Consider the following 23,344-nt stretch of genomic DNA (forward strand, 5'->3'; position numbering starts at 1 on the left):
AGTGCACTGTTTAAGGTTATCTGGTCATCACGACAGGTTATTTCCTTGTAGATAACGCAGTCATCTGCAAACATTCTTACTGTGGCGTTAGTGTTAATGTGTCAATCATTCATAAAAAAAAGGATAGGAGCTGAAACGGCACCTTGTGGGACGCCAGATAGCGCATTGCCGCAATCCGAAGAGTAGTCTTTAAAACATACATATTTGCGTCGACCTGCAAAATAGCTTTTTATCCAATTGGGGTGATGTTGTTATCACTGAGGTATTGGATAAGTTTCTGAAGTAACTTTGGATGGGAAGCCCGATCGAAGGCTTTGGATAGGTCTAGGAATATCTTAACGGTTTCATTGCAATTGTCCATTGTAAGTACTAAGTCGTGAATCGTCTCAATCAATTGAGTAATCGTAGATAATCCTTTTCTAAAGCCATGCTGATTAGGGACAATTAAATTATTTTTTTCTACGAATGATACTTTGTGTTTTAGGCTTGTATATTCGAGGATTTTGCCGGCCGTGCAAGTAAGCGAGATTGGTCGGTAATTTGCTGTGCTGGTAAGGTCACCGGATTTGTGTATAGGGATAACCTTAGCAGTTTTCCATTTCACCGAAACTTCGCCCATTTGCAATGATTTTACAAAAATAATCAGCAAGAACTTGGACATAGTTTATTCAAGCATAGCAAGAACTTGGACCGCGTAGCGCTTCAAGAGTGCATTTAGTATGTTGTCAGGACCACAAGATTTTTGGGGGTCTATTTCAAGTGAGAGGGAAAAAATTCCCGATTTGGTTAAAATTAGCTCATCTAGTTTTGCTATGTTCCTCAGAAAAGGTTTGAGGTTTGGTCGTTTACCGTTGTCTTGTGTAAATACTGAAATAAAGTATTCATTGAACTCTGTAGCCTTTGCCATAGCTTCAGTTGGTGATGGATCACTGGTCTGACGTGACTTAGAACTAAGGTGTCGAAAAAAAGACGTAGATATTTTGATAGAATTACTTAAGGTGACATTCATGTATTCATTTTTTGTCTTTTTTACAGCTGACTTTAGTGCCAGGAAGTGTTCGCGTATTCTAGTAGTTTAGCCTCGTATGTGTAGTTTATTTCTCAGTTTACTTAATCTGGCAATTTTTCGCTTTAGTTGTATTATGTTCCTTGTTATCCAAGGGTTTGTCTTACGTACTGGTTTGATCTTTTTGGGAATATAGTTTGATAAGCAGTGCTTAATGATTCTTTCAAATGTTGACCATAATCCATCTACTGAACCTGTAGGATCATTCGACAACAATCTAAAAATGCAGTAAGACTGATCTAGATAATCAAGAACGCTGACGTCGTCGACATTCGCCCAGTCGAAAATTCGTGTACTCCCTTTTTGGGTAGGCGGAGGTGCACCTAACAGTAAGGAACATATAGTAGCTCTGTGGTTCGATATGCCGTCGACAACTTCCCATGAAACACTGTCTTCTGCGATAGCATCACTCACAAACGTCAAATCGAGTGCATTCCTGTTTTTTGCAGTAACACGTGTTGGCTCCCGTATGAATTGTCCAGATTAAAGGCCAGGATTAAAACATAGATCAAGTAGTGCCTCTGCTTGAGTTGTATCAGCAATGTTATCAAGGTAGTCCCATGCTATAGTAGTTAGGATAAAATATCCCGTAAGGATTAGCTTTGTAGCATGGGTAAAAAGATTTTCCATGTAATTTGCTAGCACGTGTAGCATATCATGGGAAGTATCAGGGGGCCGGTACGTGGTGCCTCAAAAGAGGGAGGATTCATCTGTCATGATTTTGCACCAAAGTGCTTCAGCATCAACCATTTCCGGTATAGGTGTGACGTAAATATTTTCCCTTATCAACATTGCTACACCACCACCGCGAGAGGACCTATCTTTGCGCATGACAGTATGACCAGGAGAGAAGATATCGCTGCTTGAAACATCAGGAGAAAGCCATGTTTCGGTTATTGTTACAATATCTGGTCTATGTTCTATAATAAATGCCTGAAGTTCCGAGCTTTTGTTCATAACACTTCTGGCATCTACGTTCACTATCACTAGGCTGGGGGGCGTTTCATGTTTAGTCTGTATTTTTCCTTTCGGACGGCAGGTTTCTTTCCCACAGGCACTCGGGCTCCTTTATGTTCGTCCCAGACGTAAACTTGGCCATTGATTTTAATCTTGTGGTACACAAGTGTAACTTTTTCTCCCCTATCTCGGTTGCTCTTGCAGCTGTTCCAAAGTTTTTTTCGGATGTTACGCACACGGATAGGACATAAAATTTTTCGACCGACTCGTCGTATAATTTAGCGCATTAGAATAAAAATTAACAAAGAGGTATTTCCTATATGTGCAAGGCGAATTTCGGCTCGCTCAACAGGTACTGGCTAACAGGTATGCCTGTTGCTGCGACAGATATCCTGTGGACTTAGCACAAACACCTGGATTGATCATTGATCAGAAATCAAAATGCTCTGATCTATTCTTGATAGCCCCCTAAAATTAATTTCTCCATTCCGCCAAAGTGGGGCGGCGATAAGAAAGTTTTAACTTTATTGCGCTTCCTGTGGCTTTGCACTATTAGTGTACGCGTCACTTTTTGCACAGAATTCAGTTCGTTGCTGGACCTCAGTGCCATTGTGGCCACGCTAACGGAGACGTACAACGCCCCCTTCTCCAATGCACGCGCCGCCATACTGCGACCAAGACTAAAGGTTCATTTAATGTTGTTGGATTGCCAACCGCTCACTCTGGAAAAAAAAACATTTGGCACAAGGCCGGCAGTCGAGTCACACTTATCGCTTGTCCCTTTTAATGCCTTCGGAGAAAATACAAAAATAGTAGGTTCTTACTAGACGTTCGTAATTGAGGCCACTAATATTGTGTTAGATAATATAGATTGTACATGTGTATCTCACAGCTGAATTTGTTATGTGCTGTTTATTTGTCTTGTTAAGAAGATATGCGCAGATACGCCAACTCTCACATCTGCAAAACTCCCAACTTATGCGCGTGCTTTTATATTCTTTTATGCACTTTCACTTGTTTGTAAAATTTAAATTGTGGGGTTTTACGTGCCAAAACCACTTTCTGATTATGAGGCACGCCGTAGTGGAGGACTCCGGAAAGTTCGACCACCTGGGGCTCTTTAACGCGCACCTAAAGCTAAGTACACGGGTGTTTTCGCATTTCGCCCCCATCGAAATGCGGCCGCCGTGACCGGGATTCGATCCCGCGACCTCGTGTTCAGCAGCCCAACACAGTTGTTTGTAGAGCTGTGTGTACTGTTGCTTGGAAATTCGGAAATGTTTGTGATATTTGTCCGTCTCCAGTACATTTCAGTCTTCTTGTGACTTAAGGTTTGCTTGCCCTGCGGATCGGAGCAACCGGCGTCTATAAATAAGGCACCAACATCGCCTTTAAATACATATTATTAAAGAAAAAGAAACGTGGGAGGGGGCGCTCTCTTTGCATAGCAAGCCCGAGTTCTAAAGAGGTGGAAGGGGGTAAAAAACGCATGTTCAGTGCTTTCTTTTTTTTTTTTTTCAGACGGAGCTGCTATAGCTCACACGGAGCTGCGGTGCCAGAGTTACTCTTTTAATTTCTGGATTCCTGGCACCGCTCCTTTTCCTTGCATAGTTCTTATTTTTTTTATTTCGCACTGCTTGAATCGTGATCTAAAGCTCGACGTTGAGCTTTTCATGTTGATTTCATGTTGCTACTGATAGCAGCTGCACACGAACAATCCGTTCTAAATGCCGCATCGCTACAAGAACAAACATGATCTGTCGTTATATATAGTGGTGCTCTCAGACATAGTGCATTTTTGCTGTAGTATTGTTAGCGGAAGCATGGTGTCGTTTCGAATGTCGGCTAACCGATACGTTCCCCAAAAAGTGCATGCTCCGCAACACATTAAAATGGTCTGTGATGGAAAACGCCGCCTGCGAAAGCCAATTTTAGGACGCTATCTGGATAATACTGAAAGAGACAAAGAGACAAGAACGGTGTAAGAATGTTGTGCATCTCTATTTCGTCTTTTTCATCACTTGATTCTGTTTCCGCACGCCCCTGCAGTTATTGCGATCGTCGAGGATGTTCTAAGCTTATTACGTTCATCGGAAGGTCGCCTCACATATCAGCATAGCGATATGTGCTATTCAATAACACGAACGTAGGCTGCTTCTTGCGAATGCCCATTTTAATTTTCCAACTGGAGGCAGCAGTATCTCATTGCAGAACGAGTAAATTAAGAAAATTGAGCCTTACTTCGGGCAAGAAATCCCCTGAGCGCAATGAATAATTTCCCAATGTTTATTCTAAGGACCAAAAATTTCTTCGAGTGTGCTCCTCTCAACAAAAACAAAAAAGTTTTACGTAGAGCTAGTTCGCAAGTTAAACTTATAAAGAGAAATACAATCGACCTGGCCATGGCAAGAAAAAAAAATAGTAGGCGACCCTTATCTCTGACTTAGGTGTCCCTTAGTGGCCACTCGCACATAGGCATTTCTGTTCTTTAGGTTCACTTTAGGCAAACGCAAAGCACGTAATGGAACTCGGAGGCAACTGTTTTCCATTAATTAGCAGGTTAAATATCTGTTGTATAATGCGGTATCAAACCGCCGCGTAATGTGCGCCCTGTCAATGCGCATGCGCCAAGTTTCTTTTCTATGTTCACTCTCCAGATACCCCTTTCCCCTTTACTTTATATATGCGTGCAATTAACACTTGTGCGTTGTTCTCGGCTAACCACTGGGTTGTCAACGTCTCCTTTCTTGCATAACGGCAGCTGGGCTGCCGCTGCTATGCTACAATATCGTACTGCTTTCTTGTGTGTAACGTCATTAGTGACGTGATTACTTCCGCTTTCTACTTCTGGCTTTCTAGGAATTTCGGCAAGTCATGTTCACGTGGCGGGCCTCTAAAGTCCACGATTCTGTTCTTTGGTGTGCGGTAATCAGTGACTTCTAATTAATTTTAATTATTCTAGACACTTCAGTAACTGAACCTGTAACGAAACTTCTGCTCCTATATCATATATATTGGGAAACCCATGAATTTTGTACTGTACTATTTCTTTCTAGTTTCTTTTTATTTCGAATTTCCTCCCCGGTGATCTCAAAAGGTGAACCGTAAGTGCTGCGCAAGGAACAAGACTGTCACTCGATGCTTGTGCCACGAGTAAACCGATATAGTAGGGCTCATGAAGGTGCCTAAGGAAAATGTACAGTGTTTTAAAGAAATCTTGATGGCGGACTTTTTCCATTCGGTCAAATTTCTAAAACACAAAACATCATAAAAATCATGGCGTATATGGCGACCGTACATTGCATGCGTGTGTGTTCAATTCTTTCAAAAAACTCAGCTCAGTCGTGTGATTGAACATTTCTTTAAGTTTTAATAGCGGCTCTATACTCCTTCTGGCTCTATCTACGCATGTGCTGTTTCAGGTTCCGTCCCTTTAATGAAAACAGAACCAGCGTTCGAGAATTGAGAATGGCCTTTGCTGCATCTGTGTGCTAAGAAGGTATTTATTCGCTTGTTTTCCGCCTTTTTGAGCGTGTTGAAACAGAAGTTTTCTTCCAGAAGCGCTGTCTCGGATAGCATGATAGAATATGACGACTGGAAGGGCGGAGTAGAGGGAGGCGATGTCGATCAGCTGAATGCGAGACAAATAAATGAAAGAGCTTCGTGCGCAGATCCCATATTTTACTTGGTATAGTCAATGTTCGTTCAGGTACTAAAAAGATTGACATTGTCTACAGGATTGTAATATGAAGCTATTGAACACTGCTACCATTCTTGTGCTGTGATAAAACCGTGCATTTGATTTCAAACACTCTGTTATTCCTGCTCGCTTACGCAATATTGTTGTCGCGTCTCTGCAAGAAGTCCCGGCGACTGGCATGTGGTGTCCCGGACGAACGATTCTGTGGTGCTTTTTGGTGCCCAGTCTCTGAGTGTGCCGTCGTCCTGTCACATGCGTAAGTGCGTTAAACAAAAATGAAAGGCCCAGCTAATTTTATCCCCTTGCCTGATTGATAAGCTCCGATTTGCGACTCAAGCATTAGCACATTCTCTTGTTTGTGCTTTCTTTCGATTTTTATTGTCCATTATATTGGGTGCAATTTTCTTTCTATTCTGATTACGTCTTTCTCATATGCAGGTTGTCGTGGTTTAGAGAAACTGTGTAGAGCTATTACGCCAAATCGTTCCCCACGTACTTAGTTTTTATTATTCTGGCCTTCAGAAAGTTCCCTATCCTGAGAGTCATTCATTTAAAAGCCCGACATATTGGAGAACCATATGCACTGCTTACGAGTGAAAACTCGAATTCTGTTTGATTAAGACGTGTACATAATATTGAGATTCGGAGAAGGGCATGTATCTTGGCAATCATGGTAATGTATCGACTTGCCCAAATCCCAGCAGACTACAATAATTATTTTATCGTGGTTTGGAGCATAACAGCTACCAGGCCACAAGGTTCCACTTAGTTTGCATTTACTCGCCAATAATTATGCTCTGCTCTACGCCGAAGGATTAACTTGCAAAAAGGAGGTATTTGCTATTCACATGCAAGCCTTGTGTTTGCAAAACTGAACGAGCCGTATAACCTCATTTGCATCTATGATAATAACACTTAATGAACGCTTTCTGAAAGTTTTTTGCGAGTGGATTCATTGCCCAGCAAGCGGCAGAAAGAAAGAAAGAAAGAAAGAAAGAAAGAAAGAAAGAAAGAAAGAAAGAAGAAAAGAAAGAAAGATGCGTGGCAGGGGCGCCACGTGGCGTTTCTTGCAGCCTTCTCGGGCTGGCCAAAGTCAGTCGAGTAAATTTCATTCTCTATCACGAATGTTTACTTTCTTCTGCTCGCTTCGGCGCCGCCTTGCTATCGCCATATCGGAGGGCCGCACTCGTTTTGCTTGGTTAACAGAACTGTTAATACGCGCAGTGCTTCCCTGATAGAGCTCAGACTTTCCAACGGTTATTAAATCTCTGTTCTTCCTTGGGTAAGTGGGTCGCTCAACTTATTCTGTATGAGAGTTCGCAGCCCTGTCTAATGATGCTTGCGTGTAATTTGCAAGTGGGCGACCAAACGAGCGGAAAGCAAATAAAGAAAAGGGGGGAAGAAAAAGGAAACCGTGTTCTAAGGAATAGTCAATTGAGTTTGTTGGGCAGCTCTTCCGCACTTTTTACCCCGAATGCGCGGAAGCGGTTAGCAGCCCACTTACTTATTTCGAAGCTGAAGGAGAGAAACAGCATAAACCGTTGAAGTGTTTCAGCACCGAATAAAAGGGTTACATAGATTAAGCTTGGCATTTACTGTCCGTTTCGTTCAAGCCATGGAGTGGTAAGCACCGCAGCGTGGCATGCACGCAACTACTCAGCAAGTCAGCTAACGTGTGGGCGCGCAAAACCGTTGCCACCCGCGGAAGCCAGACTGCTGCCCTGGCTTCGGCAGAGCCGACTGAGCAGAGCTTGGCGGTGCGTCCACTTGGCTTCGTCGCTTGCTGTGCGCGCGTGTTCTTTATTCTTTGAGATTTGTCAGCTTGCCTGTTTCTCTCCTCTTTTCTTCTCTTCCTTTCCTATCTCCGTTCTCTATGTTTCTGTCTCCTACTCCCTTCTGAAGAGTAGGCAGGCGTTGTGTCCCTTCCGGTAGCAGTTGCCAATCTCCTCCTCGCTTTTCCTTTCTTCTCAATGCATATGTGCTTTCAAAACAAAACATAATAATAATAATAATAATAATAATAATAATAATAATAATAATAATAATAATAATAATAATAATAATAATAATAGTAATAATCTTTATTAAGATGAAGTACTTTGTACAGATACCTTTGCTAGGTCTGCCGAAGTCTTCCGTGGGCTTGTGTGGCAGAAACCTGGCAGTCAGTGCAACGCCTTCTGTAAATGTTGCTAGGGTGCGGCTTGGGCTAGTTGGTTCATGCTTCGAACGTATACGGGGACAGCGCGAATTTGACGGAACGCAAGACGAAGGACACAAGACGCAGGACGGGGACGGCGCCCTGTTTGTCCTTTCCTCGTCTTGTCGTTCATCAGTGCGCTATCCCCCTACTTTTGAGCCTTCTGTAACCTTATCACAGACAAACTAAATGTACCTAAACTGCAGGTTCCTCAGGTAAACCTGCCAAGTAAACAACTCTTCATGTTTAGATGAAGACACGTAGCATACAACAATCATTAAAATGGAGTAAAAATGGAACAACATATAAACAAAGTTTCAACCCATCAAGAACAAAAAAAAAACCAGAAAAAGGAAACTTGAGAACAGTGCGGATAACATAGTTTTAAAAAATTTAATTATGGGTTTTTACGTGCCAAAACGACTTTCTGATTATGAGGTATGCCGTAGCGGGGGACTCCGGAAATTTGGACCACCTGGGGTTCTTTAACGTGAACTTAAATCTAAGTACACGGGTGTTTTTCGCATTTCGCCCCCATCGAATCGGCCGCCGTAGCCAGGATTCGATCCCGCGACCTCGTGCTCAGCAGCCCAACGTGCACTGAGCAACCACAGCGGGTAGATAACATAGTCTTTTATTAATTTTGGCTAATATTAAACTATAACTAAAGAGACTGTATACATGTGAGAACTCCTATGTTATGATTTCTTTCAGGGATTTCTTTCATCCCGACAAATTTCGCTAATCCGCTAATGAACTGGGAAGGTTATTAAGCGGTTGGGAAATATAATACCTTCTTTGTCCTTTTCCATAACGAGTTCTTGTCCGAGGAACTACATATCTGGGATGTTTACTCAGAGGTTAGCGGAAATTATTGCTCCGGAAATAGCGCATCACAATCGTCTAACGAAATAAAGGCTCAAAATCAGACGTTTCTAAATCTCGGAATATGTTATCGGTGATTTGGTTGTAAGCAACGCTCTGAAGTATGCTTATTAATAAGAGGTCAATTTTATATTTCCAAAATCCGCTGCAAATAAACAACCAGCAAATGTCGTGCCTTATATGTGGGCACGACATATAACGTGGGCACTATAACTTTTCTTTAGTCTTGATAGGTGCATAGCTCCTTATACGGTAAAGTGCACATCCAACATTGCGTAGCCGCGCACAAATTCGAGCCATTTGAGTATCCCCAAGATAAGCCTATCAATATACAAGGTGTTTTTTTTTAGCGGCACCAAATTTTTAAAATTAGAAAATTATAAATCACGGTAACGTTACGTTACCTTTCGAGTGTATGGATTAGCAGCCTCTAGATATGGAGCGATTCCCGCAATTACGTTCGTAAATAACAAAGTTACCGTAATTAACTTTCTAATTATCAGCAGTAGGTGGCTATAGAAATGAGTACTTTGGGGCCCGTCCTCGACGCTACCTATCCCAACCATCAAATTTTGAATGGCGGTGTTCGTGTGGGAGCTACGCGAACAATTTATTCCCCTTGGAAGGCTCCTTGAAACCGCTGGCAAAAGAGCAGCTGTGTCGTCGATGTATTGCAACTATAAGGCATAACGCAGGCTCCCCTGAAACATCCATGAGATCATGACGAAGCTCAGATAATGCTCGACAAGCTTAGCAACATTATCCTTGCTTTCGACATTCGGGTGTGACATACATACCAGCGGAGGGCTGGTGTAAAAAACTCTTGGTACCGAAACGTTTTCTTGGGTGAGATGACTCACAACGACATGAAACCACCCTTCATGTAAACATACATTGACATGGATCGATTGCAAACTGGTCAATCTTGTTTAATCTTGTACCGCATTCGTCCCAAGAAAAAAAACTGGTTCAGTGGATTAACCATTATGTCAATTTGGACGTCGTGCAATTGTCCTATAATTGTCCCTATAATCACCTTGTCAATATGAATACAATGTCTTTTCTTTCCTTTGCTTATTCAATGCATGCGTTAACCTTCGCTTTCATTTGAGCAGTTGCATATTGCGTATGAGGGCCATGATTAGACAAAGAAGAAGCCCAGTATATAGGGATCCCGCTTTCATGGACGGATGCTGCAAGGAAACTTAGCTCGCTTGCACGCCAATGCGCTCTATCTGATTGGAAGTGCCCAACTTCAGACATAACCACCCTTCATGACATAACCACCCTTCATGTAAACATACATTGACATGGATCGATTGCAAACTGGTCAATCTTGTTTAATCTTGTACCGCATTCGTCCCAAGAAAAAAAACTGGTTCAGTGGATTAACCATTATGTCAATTTGGACGTCGTGCAATTGTCCTATAATTGTCCCTATAATCACCTTGTCAATATGAATACAATGTCTTTTCTTTCCTTTGCTTATTCAATGCATGCGTTAACCTTCGCTTTCATTTGAGCAGTTGCATATTGCGTATGAGGGCCATGATTAGACAAAGAAGAAGCCCAGTATATAGGGATCCCGCTTTCATGGACGGATGCTGCAAGGAAACTTAGCTCGCTTGCACGCCAATGCGCTCTATCTGATTGGAAGTGCCCAACTTCAGACATAACGCCACCACATTCCATGACCCTTAACTTATGTTTCCGTGTGTCATCAGGGCTGCCCCGAAAAGGCCCGACCATTTTATAGAGCTATGGTTAATGGTGGCGTTTACCAATGCACGCGCTTTCCGCAGAGGAATAGCCGACTCAGCCTGTGACCACTGTGGTGATAAGGAAGCCATAAGCCATATTTTACGCCAGTGTCCACAGTATAGCACGCAGAGAGGCTCACTTACCACTGTGTTCAACAAGTTCGACGACCCACCTCTGTCGCAAGACATAATCCTACAACGTAGACGTGACTCTTTGTCCTATCAGAGGACTATCAGAGCAGTATACTGTACTTTTTGCGACGCAGCAGCCTCACCGAATGCCTATTATAAGTCCGTTTCTTTTTCTCTCCTCCGCCCTTCTTTCCGAACCCCTTTTTCCCAAACCACGGGTAGAGTAGCGAAAAGGAGAGTAGCTTCAGGTTAACCTCCCTGCCTTTTCTCTCTGTATCTGTCTTCTTATTGCGTATGAATTTCAGGACCCTAGGCATCTCTCATACATATCGGCAGTATGTACACCCTTAAAAGTGAAGATATTCGTGGTACCGGTCACTTTACGTCAAGAATTTTGCGTAAAATAATTTTGGCAGAAACCATTGCATGATGAATACCCGCGTTAATGCGATTAGCATTGAAACTGCAGCTGCACAAACTGTATCGCCACCGCATATCATGTGTGGTACGCGTGTGCCGCAGGGTTCCCCTCGCGCTTCCTTCTGGACGCCGCCCACCATCTATCCGCGAAGTCTGCGCGTGGCACATGTGCGAATATGTATGTATTCAGACAAGATTGCTTGAATACATCTGTTTGTTTATTCATTTATTTATTAGGAGTGTGTTCAAGGCCCGAGCGATTTACAGAAAGGAATGGTAATTACATGCAGTGGCGTGCAGAAAATACAAATTAAGAAATGCATCTTTAATGGCACATTTGAAGTTAGAGTCGGTAATGGTATAGCGACGGAGCGAAGGAAAGTGGTTTGATTCGATACTGGTTTTAGGGATGAAAGAGTTATTGTACAGGTTACTTCAACAAGCTGGGACGCCAACCTCAAATTTGTGATCCATATGGAATGAAATATATGTTGAAAAAGAAGATCGCCTTTCGATGCTTCCTTCTTATGTTCAAGTTTGTGAAAGAGGCGGAAGCGAGAACGTCTGCGGTGTGAAGATATGACGTCGGTTCGATTAAGCCCTGCACCAGAGAAATGTTAATGATTTTTAATTCGTTAGCGTTCTTAAAGTACTTCCCGCATTTTTCGGGGGCTTCGTATCTTTGCATTTCTCTAACCGTCTTCCCGCCTACCTGGGTCAGTGGGTAGTTGATGGTCGAACGGGTAGCGCATCGGGTTGCTGTGATGAGGGGACAAGGTTCGAAACCGTCCGTCGGACTAATTTCGCCCACTGATTACGCCGCATCTCGCGTTTCTCAGCGTTCGCACGCACCGGCGCGCCATGCATTTCGGAGGCCACGCACAGGCTTCGCGGAGGCGGCGCTAGATGGCACCCAGTGTTCTTAGGGAAGCGCGAAAGCGGAGTCCCGCTGCAGCACTGGCTTCATACACAGTCGTTTCGACGGTGGCGATACGCTGTCACTATATTGATTCAATGCTAAACGCATTACCGCCGACAGTCATCGTTAGATGGGTTCTGGCGATTTTTTTTTTTTGGCATTGAAGAGTTGCGCGTATCTCGTCGCACACAACCGTCGACCCAAGGTGGTGTCAATAAGGTTCATTGAAGAGTGGTAAATACTCAGTGTTACATGCCCCTTGACCGCAGTCAAGGCAGTTGGTTTCAAACTCAGTTTCATCAACACAGCATACTGCTTTACCTATTAAACTATGAACTAGCCAGTGGCCAACGTTGCGGGAAACGGTAAGATACATAGACCAACAGACAGACACTCAGATAGACACCTAGAAGTGCGTGAAGTGTCATAGGAATGTCAATAAGAGTAAAAATATTTAGCATATATATTTTCCCGCTCAAACTACCTAAATGTGTCTTCAAGATGAAGCACAATATTTCATATACTGCGTACATCCATTCAGTAGCCTCAGTGAGTGCTGTTAAGGTAGGAAATGTGTGTAATAAAGTTTGAAATTTCCCTACATGCTAAAAAATTTCCTTTTCTTTACTGTTATTCTCACGCGTGCGCGCTTTAACCAAACGTGAAGTAATTGTTAGTACGCACCAGGATGAATACTCTGACTTAGCAAGAGCCTACTTTGGGATTTCTTCCCCTGCATTGAGCGTATGTGACCGAAAAATCACCATGCCATCCTTTTTTTAGTATGTGGGTTTATTTCGTAATTTATATTATTTTACATTTTATCTCATTTTTTCCTGAATTAGAAAGGTGGAGGCACTTTTTCCCAGTTTTCCCTATCTATGTGTCGATTCTTGCTGTGTGTGGGCACAACGCGTATACAGATTTTTGAGGAGATCGACGTTCTTTTGCTCCCATTCTAAAATCGCCATGAGAGAAGGGCTGCGCGATGGCACGTGCATGACATAGCACACAGTTTTTATTCCCGATTGATTCAGTCTTTGTGAGCAACGATGTGGGGCATTACGCTGTTAGACTTCAGCCCAGGAGCTAACTGGTGGAAACAAGAACGTTCCTTGCCGCTCATGGCTCCCCGAAGTCAACAAAGTCACGTCTTTCTCTCACAGGCTTTGGTTCTTTCTGAGCGGCGAGTTGTGGCCAGACCTTAGGGAACGCGCGCTGTGCGCCGAGCGGGCTTCAGGCGCTCGCTCAGCGTGCACGCACAAAACGTCCACACTGAACACGCACATGTCGTGCGCGCCGGCAACGCACAGCGAGCAGCACTGCCTGTGCAGGGCGCCGTACTCGGCCTTGGGGTGAACAGCGGCGGCGGCGGCCACAGTCCTCGGGACCCAAGAATGCAGCGTGCGCTTGGAGAACCGCCTCAAGGAGGACGAGAAGCGCCGATGATCGTCCCGGCCCGGAACCACGTCGGCCTGGCAGCAGCGGGACGAGAAGCAGCGTCCCGCACTCAGGCGCCCCGTGTAGCTGCCGTAGACGAGCGGGTTCACGCACGAGTTGGACACGGCGAACATGAACAGCGACGACTGGAGGTAGTCGTCGACGTGCTTGGCGCTCTCGGCGTCCAGCTGGTACCACAGCACCATCACGACGTACGGCGTCCAGCAGAAGAAGAAGGCCAGCACGATGACCACGGTCAGGCGCAGGGTGCGGTACTGGGCGCGCTGCATGCGCTGCATGTCCGTGCACCTGAGCCTCGTGCGCGCCCGGGGCGCCGCATCCGCCACGCCCGGTTCCTGGGCTGTGTTAAACGCGCAGCTCGCACAAGGAGTCTACACGGGAAGCGGCGAACACAGGGACAGCTCTTCATTTTCGGTTCTCGTGCAGATGCCCATGCATGAACTGTTTTCGCGAACATCCTCCGAATTATTAATAAAAGTTAATCGCACCCTACAGCAACGTCAGAAAGTGTTCTACTATAGTTGGCCCACATTCACCTAAATATAAATGTCTGAAGGTATATCCCATATTTACACACGCGACCAACATATCATAAACAATCACTAGCGATAAAATATTATCTCAACTCTGACAGTTTCATGCGGTGTTCGCTGAAGATCACCTAAAGTCGTATACAAGTCATACATAACGGTGATGTAGCGAGTCCGTTTTGTAGATAGATAGAATAAACTTTAATGTCCAACGGAAAAGGTGATCTACCCACCCCCCGACACACAAGTCAGGGGGCGAGTGCCGCCGCCTCAGATGCAGGCTGGGAGGTCTTGGGTCCCAGCAGCCTCTTCAGCCAGTTGGACGAGCCGGAGCTGGAGCTCAGAGTCCGAGCTGCGCAGCAGGGTCTCCCAGGTGTCTCTACTACCTATTTTGTGCGTTCCCCCGGGAGAGTACGGACATTCCCATATTATGTGGTCGAGGGTCCCTCTCGCCCCACAAAGGTTACATTTATCGCTCCTGGCCTCGGGGAACATGTGGTTCGCCATAACCGGGTGCGGATATGTATAAGTTTGTAGTCGTCTCCACGCGACTGCTTGTCTGTTGTTTAATTTTGGGTCTGGCGGGGATACCAGTCTACGAGCCAAGCTGTAATGCTGCGTAATCTCCCCATATTTTAGCATGCACTCTCCGCGCCCTCGGTCATCGGGGGGCCCCGTAGCGGCTCGGCGGTAGAGATCTCGAGCCAGCTCGTGGGCCGCCTCGTTGCCGGGGACGGCTTCGTGCGCCGGAGTCCAAATTATTTGAATTTTTCTATCTAGCTTTCTCTGGCCTAGGATTCTGGCCGCTAAGGGCGAGATCCTTCCCTTGCTAAAATTTTGTATGGCAGTTTTGCTGTCACTGATCACAAATTTCGCGTCCGTTCCAGCGCAAGCTAATGCGGTCGCAATTTCCTCGGCAACTTCTATGTTGCGCCCGCGCAGAGTGACAGTGGTCACGGGAATACCCCGGCCACTGACGGCCGTTGCCACCGTAAAACTGCCGCTACCTCCCGCCGCGTCTACATAGGCCACCTCATGTTCCGAGATATTATAGAATCTAATTTTTAATGCTTCGGCTCGTTTATGCCTCCTGTCTTTGCTATGTTCCGGGTGCATGTTTTTTGGCAGGGGGGGGGGGGGGATAATCAGATTTTTTCTAACTTCTCTATCTACTTCCACCTTTTGGGTGGGGCCTCTGTCCGGATTTATTCCAACTTTGGCCAATATGGCTCTTCCTGTCCTCGTGGTGCTAAGTCTCTCAATTTGAGAGGTTCGCACCGCTTCCGCCAGTTCTGCCCATGTGTTGTGCACTCCTAGAGCCATCAGTCTCTCTGTTGATGTACACATGGGCAGTCCCAGCGCTCGTTTTACGCATTTTCTCATTAGAGAATCAATCTCTTCTCTTTCCACCACTTTCAAGTCGAGATATGGCGTTGCATAGCTCACCCGGCTGAATATGTACGCCTGTATTAGTTTAATTAAATTCTTTTCCTTTAGCCCTCGGCCTTTGCTGGCCACCCGCCTAATTAGGCTCAGGGTCTGTATTGTGTGATTCTGCAGCCTCTTGACGGTCTGGCCATTGTGGCCGTGTGACTGCAGAATCAGGCCCAAGATTCTGATTTGCTCGACTATTGGGACCTCTTTACCCGCCACTTTAATTTTGATCTCCGACGGTGCCTTGCACCTTAAGTGTTTCGGATTGTATATAAACAATTCTGATTTCTGCGGCGAGCATGCTAGGCCTCTCTCGGCCGCGTAATCGACTATGATGTCGGTGGCGGCCTGGAGCAGGCTTTCGACGGCTGAATCACTTCCCCGGTTGACCCAGAGGGTGATATCATCCGCATATATACTAAATTTTAATCCCTCGAGCTTTGCCAATTGCTCGGGGAGTTCCCTCATAGCCACGTTGAAGAGTAGGGGAGACAGCACTGATCCTTGGGGCGTACCCTTACTCCCTAGCTCAATTGTGGGGGATTCCAGCGTTTGGAACTTCATGCAAGCAGTTCTTCCCGTCAGGAAGTCCCTGATGTATCGATATGTTCTGGTGCCTACATTAATCTTGTTCAGCCCTTCCAGGACCGCCTCATGCTTTACGTTGTCAAAAGCCTTCGTGAGGTCCAGTCCGAGAATTGTTTTTGCATCTTTAGACCTTGAGTCTATTATATCATGTTTGATTTGGAGCATGACGTCCTGCGTACACAAGTGAGGTCGGAACCCGACCATCTCATGTGGCCACATATCGCCCTGCTCCATAAAGCCCATCAGTCTGGTCTGGACGACGTGCTCCATCAATTTCCCCACGCATGAAGTTAAGGAAATTGGCCGTAAGTTTTCCAATTGCGGATTTTGTAAGACCATATATACGCACTGACCCCGCGCGGAAGCGATGCAGCAAAGCCTCCTCTGGCCTGCTCAGCCCCCTTTGTCCCACTGGGCGGGCGAGGTATCGACCGTAAATAGTGAAAATGACTGGCCACGCTTGTTTTAGAATACGCCTCAGAACAGTCTTGTGCTGCGCATTTGAAATGTGACGAACATTCCTGAAAGGAGAGGCTCAGGCGGAACAACAACCGGCATGTCATACAAGGCTAGATCCGCCTGCAGCTAACATAGTCGTCCTCCTCCTCCACAGCTTCACATGTATTTCTTTTTCATTCATAATGAGACAACGGAATAAACTAGTTAGCTCCATAACTAACAGCGAATGTTTAGGTGATTGTTATCGTTATTTAAAAACGAATTTTACATTGGAAGCACATTCTTATGAGCATATTCTTTTCTTCGGGCTGACCTTCAGCGTTTATATTTCTTTACGTGCTGAATACCCTCCATTGCGATATCTGTTCAAGAAATACAGCTTTTTTCACCTATATTTACTTTGTTCATCAACGGAGTAACATGCAATCAGCATTATGTTCTTGTTCTTAGTGCTTCCTTATGCGTTTACAAGTTTGTTGGGTGTCAGGTTGTCTTGTACAATATATTGTCCTGCTACTATGTATTCGTTAGACTAGCATTGCTTTTCATTCTCTTGTGCTACTCTTGTTCTGCTCTATACAGGGTTGAACGAGAAGAAAGGGTGTTAACCGAGGGCCCGATTTTTTATTATTCATATCATGAGAAGCCAGCCAACAAAGACACCAAGAAAAACATAGGGGAAGTCACTTGTATATACTTACTTATTGAATTAAAGAAATGATAAATTAAGGGCAATGATAGTGGATGAAAAACAACTAGCCAATGGGGAACGATCCCACGTCTTCGCATTACGCGTGCGATGCTCTAACCAATTAAGCTAGCGTGGTGCGGTTTCCCCATCCACTTTCTTGGATATTTATGTGTTACTACTAGAACTAACCTTGGGAGCGTTAGGCAGCGCCACCACTCACAAACCTTGGCGGCGGATGTGGAACATCTTTTCTGCCGCAGGTGTCACGAGTACGTGATCTTTCTGGGTACGTGGTCTTTCAAGCTCAATCGGTTAAAGCATTGCACGAGTAATGCGAAGACGTGGGATAGTTCCCCACCTGCGGCAAGTTGTTTTTTCATCACACTTTCATTGTCATTAATTTATCATTTCTTTAATTCAATAACTAAGTAGAACTAATTTCCCCCATGTTTTCCTTGGTGTCTGTTTGTTGGCTTCTCATGATAGGATCTGTACAGGGTGGGTTTTATTAGGACCATACAAAATTTTTATAGAAAGGGTACAAGCACACTGAAGGTGGCGTGCTTGCAATTATGTCCAGGCGAGATGGGCATAATTTGCCGCTAAAAACGTGCGCTTCGGAAGGCTAATGACAAAAATTCAATAATTTACTTTTTTTAGTAGTGGTTTAGGGGCATAGAACGACAGAAAGCTGAGCTAGTTGGTAAGGATTCATTACGCCTCACTTCTTTTTCGCTTTAGGGGCAGTTGTCTATATGGCGAACTTGAAGGCAGTCTCATTTTAATTTGCTCTCACTTTTAAAAATCTTGAAGGTCGCGCCTTATTCGAGGTATTTATTATCGAATTTCAACGGTAAATCCAGGCAACATCGAAACCGAGCGTGCGGGATATGAGAAAAAACGGCTCCGCTATCAATAACAGAGCGAAACGGCCCGTGACAAGCCCAAAGAAATTGGAAACCGGACGCCTCAACCAGTCGGGGCAGCTACTGACACGGCCCGCTTCGCCTGCAAGCATGTGGTGACTGTGTGCTGGGTCAGGATTTGGGCCGCGACATGCGGTCATTCAAAGTTCGTCCAACAATTCTTTGTGGGGCGTTCCCGTTGGACGCGCAGCGGGACGCGCTCGGTCTCGATATTGCCTCGATTTACCTTCGGAATTCGATTATGAATATATCGAATTAGTTATGTGCGATTTTCGGGATATTTAAAAAACGGGTGCGCACTCAAGTGTGACTGCCTCAAAATTTCTTCATATAAACAACTGGCCCCAAGAGAGTTGTCGCGCCAAGCGTCTGAACGCGCTCGCTTGCACGCGAGGAATTCATAAGGGTGTTCTATGCCGCATGTCGAAGTCCGTGGCGTAGTGGTTTCAATAACGGGCATCTCTACTACACGTAGTGTGTACCGTCATCAAATTTTATTGGTGTTTATTCAGTTATCTATAACATAGTTCTCTGATGAAAATGATGGCTTCACAAAGTCACGAAGCAGTTTGAATCCCGGAGGACGACGTTCGGGCAAATATATGTGTGACCATCACTCCCATGTTGGCTGACAAAATAACGCGTTTTCAGTCCTTGCGCCCACTAGTTGGAGGCGGTAAGCGTGCAGCCACGATAGCGGTGCGGGCTTGTTCGTCTATGTCCTCTTTCTAACCCGTATCTCCCATCCCTAGTGTAGGTTAGCAAACCGGAGACTGATATCTGGTTAAACTCCCTGCCATTCCTCTTTGTCTCTCTCTCTCTTTCTCTTGGGATACGAAACAGAAGGATTAATGTAACAGAGCACAAAATGACGCCGGGCAGCTGGCCAAAGGATGCCATGCATTAAAATGATGAGGAAAGTTTCTTACCGTGAGAGTCTTTCGCTTGGCGATGTATTTCCCAAAGGATTCGGCCATACGAGACAATGATGGCGCCAAAAGGGATGCCGTAGAGTACAAGCAGGCAGAAGAGGTTGTACAAGGTCTCATGAACGGGCGATGGGAACGACGAGAAGGTGACGCACTGCCGGAAGCCCTGAACTTCCGGGTGCTCCATGACGCGGAAGATGAGCGCCTGCGTGGAAGATCAGATTCAGCGAGGCCAACGGCATAAGAAGGGTTCTCAGAAACATGCCGGAAATTAATGTCGCAGAAAGTAACCGGATCACGCGAGACTAGAATGTGAAAGATGTATCTCTCCGGAAAAAAAAAGAAATAGAAAACTACGTGGTATAATGGCCCCGTATAGAAATTAACACCAGCTTCTCTGCCACGCTTATTGAAAATGCAAATATTAAAAAAAGGCGGAAGTGTGTCCGCGCGTGGGCCTCCACGTGCGTGGGTGCACTGCAGGGGAGGGGGGTCAAAATATTATAATATGCAAGAAGAAGCAGATTCAAACAAACACGGCACGTGCAGGGTACCGTAGTAAGCGCAAAATATAAATAAAATTGTGCATTATCGCTATACCCACATGAGTAGCCGTGTTGTTACAATTTCTATTACACTCATAAGCGGGCATATTTTCACAAACATATTTTTTACTTTATTTATTAAGTACTGCCAGCCTGAATTCCAGGCCTTAACATATGCCCTTCTATGTCATCTACTACTTGCACATATGCAGTAAGCGCGCGGCAAGTATGCATCCACCATACACGTAACACAAATTGAAACATTCTAAGAACAATCGATGTTTGCGCTGACATATGCAAATTGCACACTCGAACTGACGGTGACCGCTGCTTCTTGCTAGAGTTTGTGTTCCTAATTCTTAAACGTCAGCGATGACCGCGGAGATTCGTCAGAGATGCATCACCAGTAGTGATTCACGTGCCTCTAAACCTATTAACTGTGACAACAGCAAGACCTCATAGCTAACACAGCCATTGTTTGTGCCGTGAGTTTATGACGAGGCTCATATGCCCACGAGGCGGGTCGGCCACACTGAAGAAAAAAAAGACGGATGGACCGACAGACCGACAGACAGACAAACAGACGCGGACGGATGGATGGACAGACAGAGAGAGAGAGAGAGTCAGTGAGTTGGTGTTAAATATTACCTTGCATGCTACGTAATGGTGTTTATCTATGTAGCATATGCATAATACAACGCAAGACGTGTTTGCTTCAGGCGCTGCTGTGCGCCAATGTTCGTAACCTGCGAGAATAGACAGTAGAGAGTTTTAGCAGCGCCATGTTACCGTACGGTAAGTGCGGTTTACAGTACGGTATTACCGTTCCGTACTAACCTACCGCGATGACCGAAGACGATTTAGCTGCGTGTGCCGCTCGATGCGTACGGTAATGTGATAATGATGATAGCGGCTAACATTGAGGCTTTGCAGAATACAATAAATATGTGCTGAGCACGAAATATTCATTTTCACGAATACTAAAAAGCTTTAGCTTGTCCATACGCGCATGATTCCTTGCAGAAGTGCCCGGCTACGGCAAACGTAGGAGGCAGTTACAAGGCCGGTAGCGACATGTTGTGACACTTTGTTCTGCAACACGTGAAACATCTTTTTGTTTGTTGCATAGGTGTTGTTATCTAATCAATACATAAAAAAGGGTTTGTTCGTTGTAAATTGCACCGCTGCCGACACTTTACACCAGCAGATGAGTAGAATATAGTTAGTTACTTCAATAAAAACTCTGCGTCCCCTATAAGTAAACTTTGCATCAGTAGATGGCGCCAACAACATAAAATATTTTTTATGCCACTTTTTGTTTTGTTTTTTTTTTTCGATGAATTTCCCTTCTCCTAATATTTTTTTTTTTTCTCATTCAGCCGGAGTACAATAATCGCCTGTTACGAAGGGTACGTACGGCTACAATTTCTGTTCAGTTCAGCCCAAGTTTACCTTCCGGTTAGATGGGCTGTCATACTTGCTGCCATTTCATCGCGCCGCAGAAGGTGAATTCAAGTGAGCTCTTGCCTTGGTCCTATCATGGTGAAAAAAGCACGCGAGACGGGGCCATGCACGACGTGGACTCTGTGGCCGACGCCAGCTTCTCACTGTTTTCGCTTGGTGCGGCTCGGCTTGCAAAACATGGTGCGAGCCGAGCCTTACCGACTCCTTACCGTCCAGTATGCTTACAGTGCACTATTTCTTAGTAGAACCCTGGAAGTGGACGGGGAAATGCGAAGGTTGTGGGATCATCCCCAGCTGCGGCAAGTTGTTTCTTGATCCACTTTCATTTCCATTAATTTGTCGTTTCTTTATTTCATTTATTAAGCACAAGTAATTTACCCTATGTTGTGCTTGGTGTCAATGCTTGTTGGCTTCTTATGATATGACTAATAAATATCGGGCCCCTCGGTTAACCACCTTTCTTTTCGTTTGTTAGTGCTTTCGTTAGATTCGGTTTTGTTTACTTGGAGGAATGTCCTTGTTGTCACCGTAATCACCGTAGCGGTACATATCTGCTGCTAGGTTGGGGATTCAAGTTCACACCAATAAGTATGAGGGCTACCTGAACTATCTGTTATGTGAACAATGGCTCTGTTCAGTGTTCAGTGATGGCGGCTGGTCTTCCATTGATAGCTTAGAGGTATCGATCAACTGTACGTCCAGCACATGGATCCATTACTCTATCTATTTTCATAAGGAGCTATCGTCCAACTTTTACTCAATACACTCCGGCTTATTTCTGCATCGTTGACAGCCGCCATCAACAAAACAACGGTACAGTCTTGCAAACATCACTTACAGCGCGTAAATAGACAGGGACCAAAAGAACGACGAAGACAAGCGCTTGCCTTCGTCGTTCTTTTGCTCCCTGTCTATGTACACGCTGTAAGTAATGTTTTCAATGGAATACCATCTAGCCCGTACGCAAACACTGCTTCAGTACAGTCTTGTTGGACATCCTCTCGAACGCATCAGTCGGGCACTGTCTTCCGAGTCTGGATCGAATCTACTTCCCTAGCATGTGCTCGTGCACTAGATATGTTTTATCCTTCAGTGTGTATTTTGTGCGGAGGTGCAGTCGTGTATTCTGCTGGCTCTTTGATTCGCTCTCCTGAGCGACCCCGAGCCCAACCCCATTTACCGTCCCACTCATGCGGAATAATAAAACTTGATTCGCGAAGCGTACGCAGAAGAATAGATCAGTGGGTCGTAGAGCTAAAAATGTAGATACAAAGTTTAGAACAGGGAAAACTTGAAATTGGACCGTGGAGCTCATCGCACTGGCGCGATCGCCTCGTTCTTCGCATTCTTTCAAACTTCAGGCAATGTATGTCGGTCGGTTAACACGATGAAGCGCCGCGTGTCGCGCGATAGAGGATTTCTCATTTTCCAGTCTAAACTGGACATTTGTGTGGGTCGCATTCGAGCAAACAATCGAGCCGTTTTGAAGCATGCCTACCGATCGGCGATTGAGTCATGGTTGCATAACCCGCCGTCCTAAACCCTAACCAGTCATTTCGCATGGCACTATTGCTCTGTATAAATGACGCTTACCATCCATCGCTAATGCCCCTCTCACGCTGGCAAAGCGGCGCTCATTTATCAATCTAATGTGAACTAGTCCACGTGCCCTAATAGTATTTCTGTTTCACGAGCGTCAGAGTGTGCCGGTCCATTCTGTAGCTTTGTTTAACAAGTTGGGGCCATTGCGATGTATATAGTCGAATAACTTCTTTATCTTCATGCGGCAATCCCAGACATGAGCTTTTAGAGAATATAACAGCTGAAGCGAAGGCAGAAAATTCCACTTTGTTTGAACAGTTAGAAAGGAACTTTCGCCAAAACTACTTAATCAGTGCAGATATTGTGAATACTTTCTGCAGCATTCTGATCACAATTAAATTCGTCTCTAGCGCCAGTGACTTATTGGCATCAGTTCTGTGATGTGAGAGTCTATTTGCTGCTCAAAACTAAGTGTAGTCACTCATAGAAATATTTAAACAAATAAAATTAAGAATTGGTCAATCCATTTGTCTTATTGCAGCACAAGAAGAAAGCTCAAGAACAATAATAAGGTATCAACTACGAAGACGATCACGGTACCGCTCTCAACTGAAGTCCTCTTTATTGTGACCTCTGCGTAATTGATACCGCAGAATAATATCTTTGTTCAGGCTAGTTGGTAAGATACAGCAATGGGGGTCATAGTGCTAGAAGACACGGACAAGAGCGACACAAC

General features: G+C 45.0%; 1 protein-coding gene across 1 annotated transcript in view; it reads right to left on the reverse strand.

Annotated features, from left to right (window-relative positions):
- Window positions 1-13,039: 13,039 nt before the first annotated feature.
- The window catches only part of LOC126542780 (adipokinetic hormone/corazonin-related peptide receptor variant I-like), a 39,475-nt gene continuing 29,170 nt past the window's right edge, over window positions 13,040-23,344 (reverse strand). Inside the window, exons 3-4 of the mRNA XM_050189839.3 lie at window positions 19,058-19,262; window positions 13,040-13,840 (exon numbers count right to left, since the gene is read on the reverse strand). Of these exons, the coding sequence (XP_050045796.2) occupies window positions 13,200-13,840; window positions 19,058-19,262 (846 nt within the window). The 3' untranslated portion in view covers window positions 13,040-13,199. The remainder of the gene's footprint in view (window positions 13,841-19,057; window positions 19,263-23,344) is intronic.

Source organism: Dermacentor andersoni, chromosome 2 (genome assembly GCF_023375885.2).
Source record: "Dermacentor andersoni chromosome 2, qqDerAnde1_hic_scaffold, whole genome shotgun sequence".
NCBI classification, from domain to species: Eukaryota; Metazoa; Arthropoda; class Arachnida; order Ixodida; family Ixodidae; genus Dermacentor; species Dermacentor andersoni.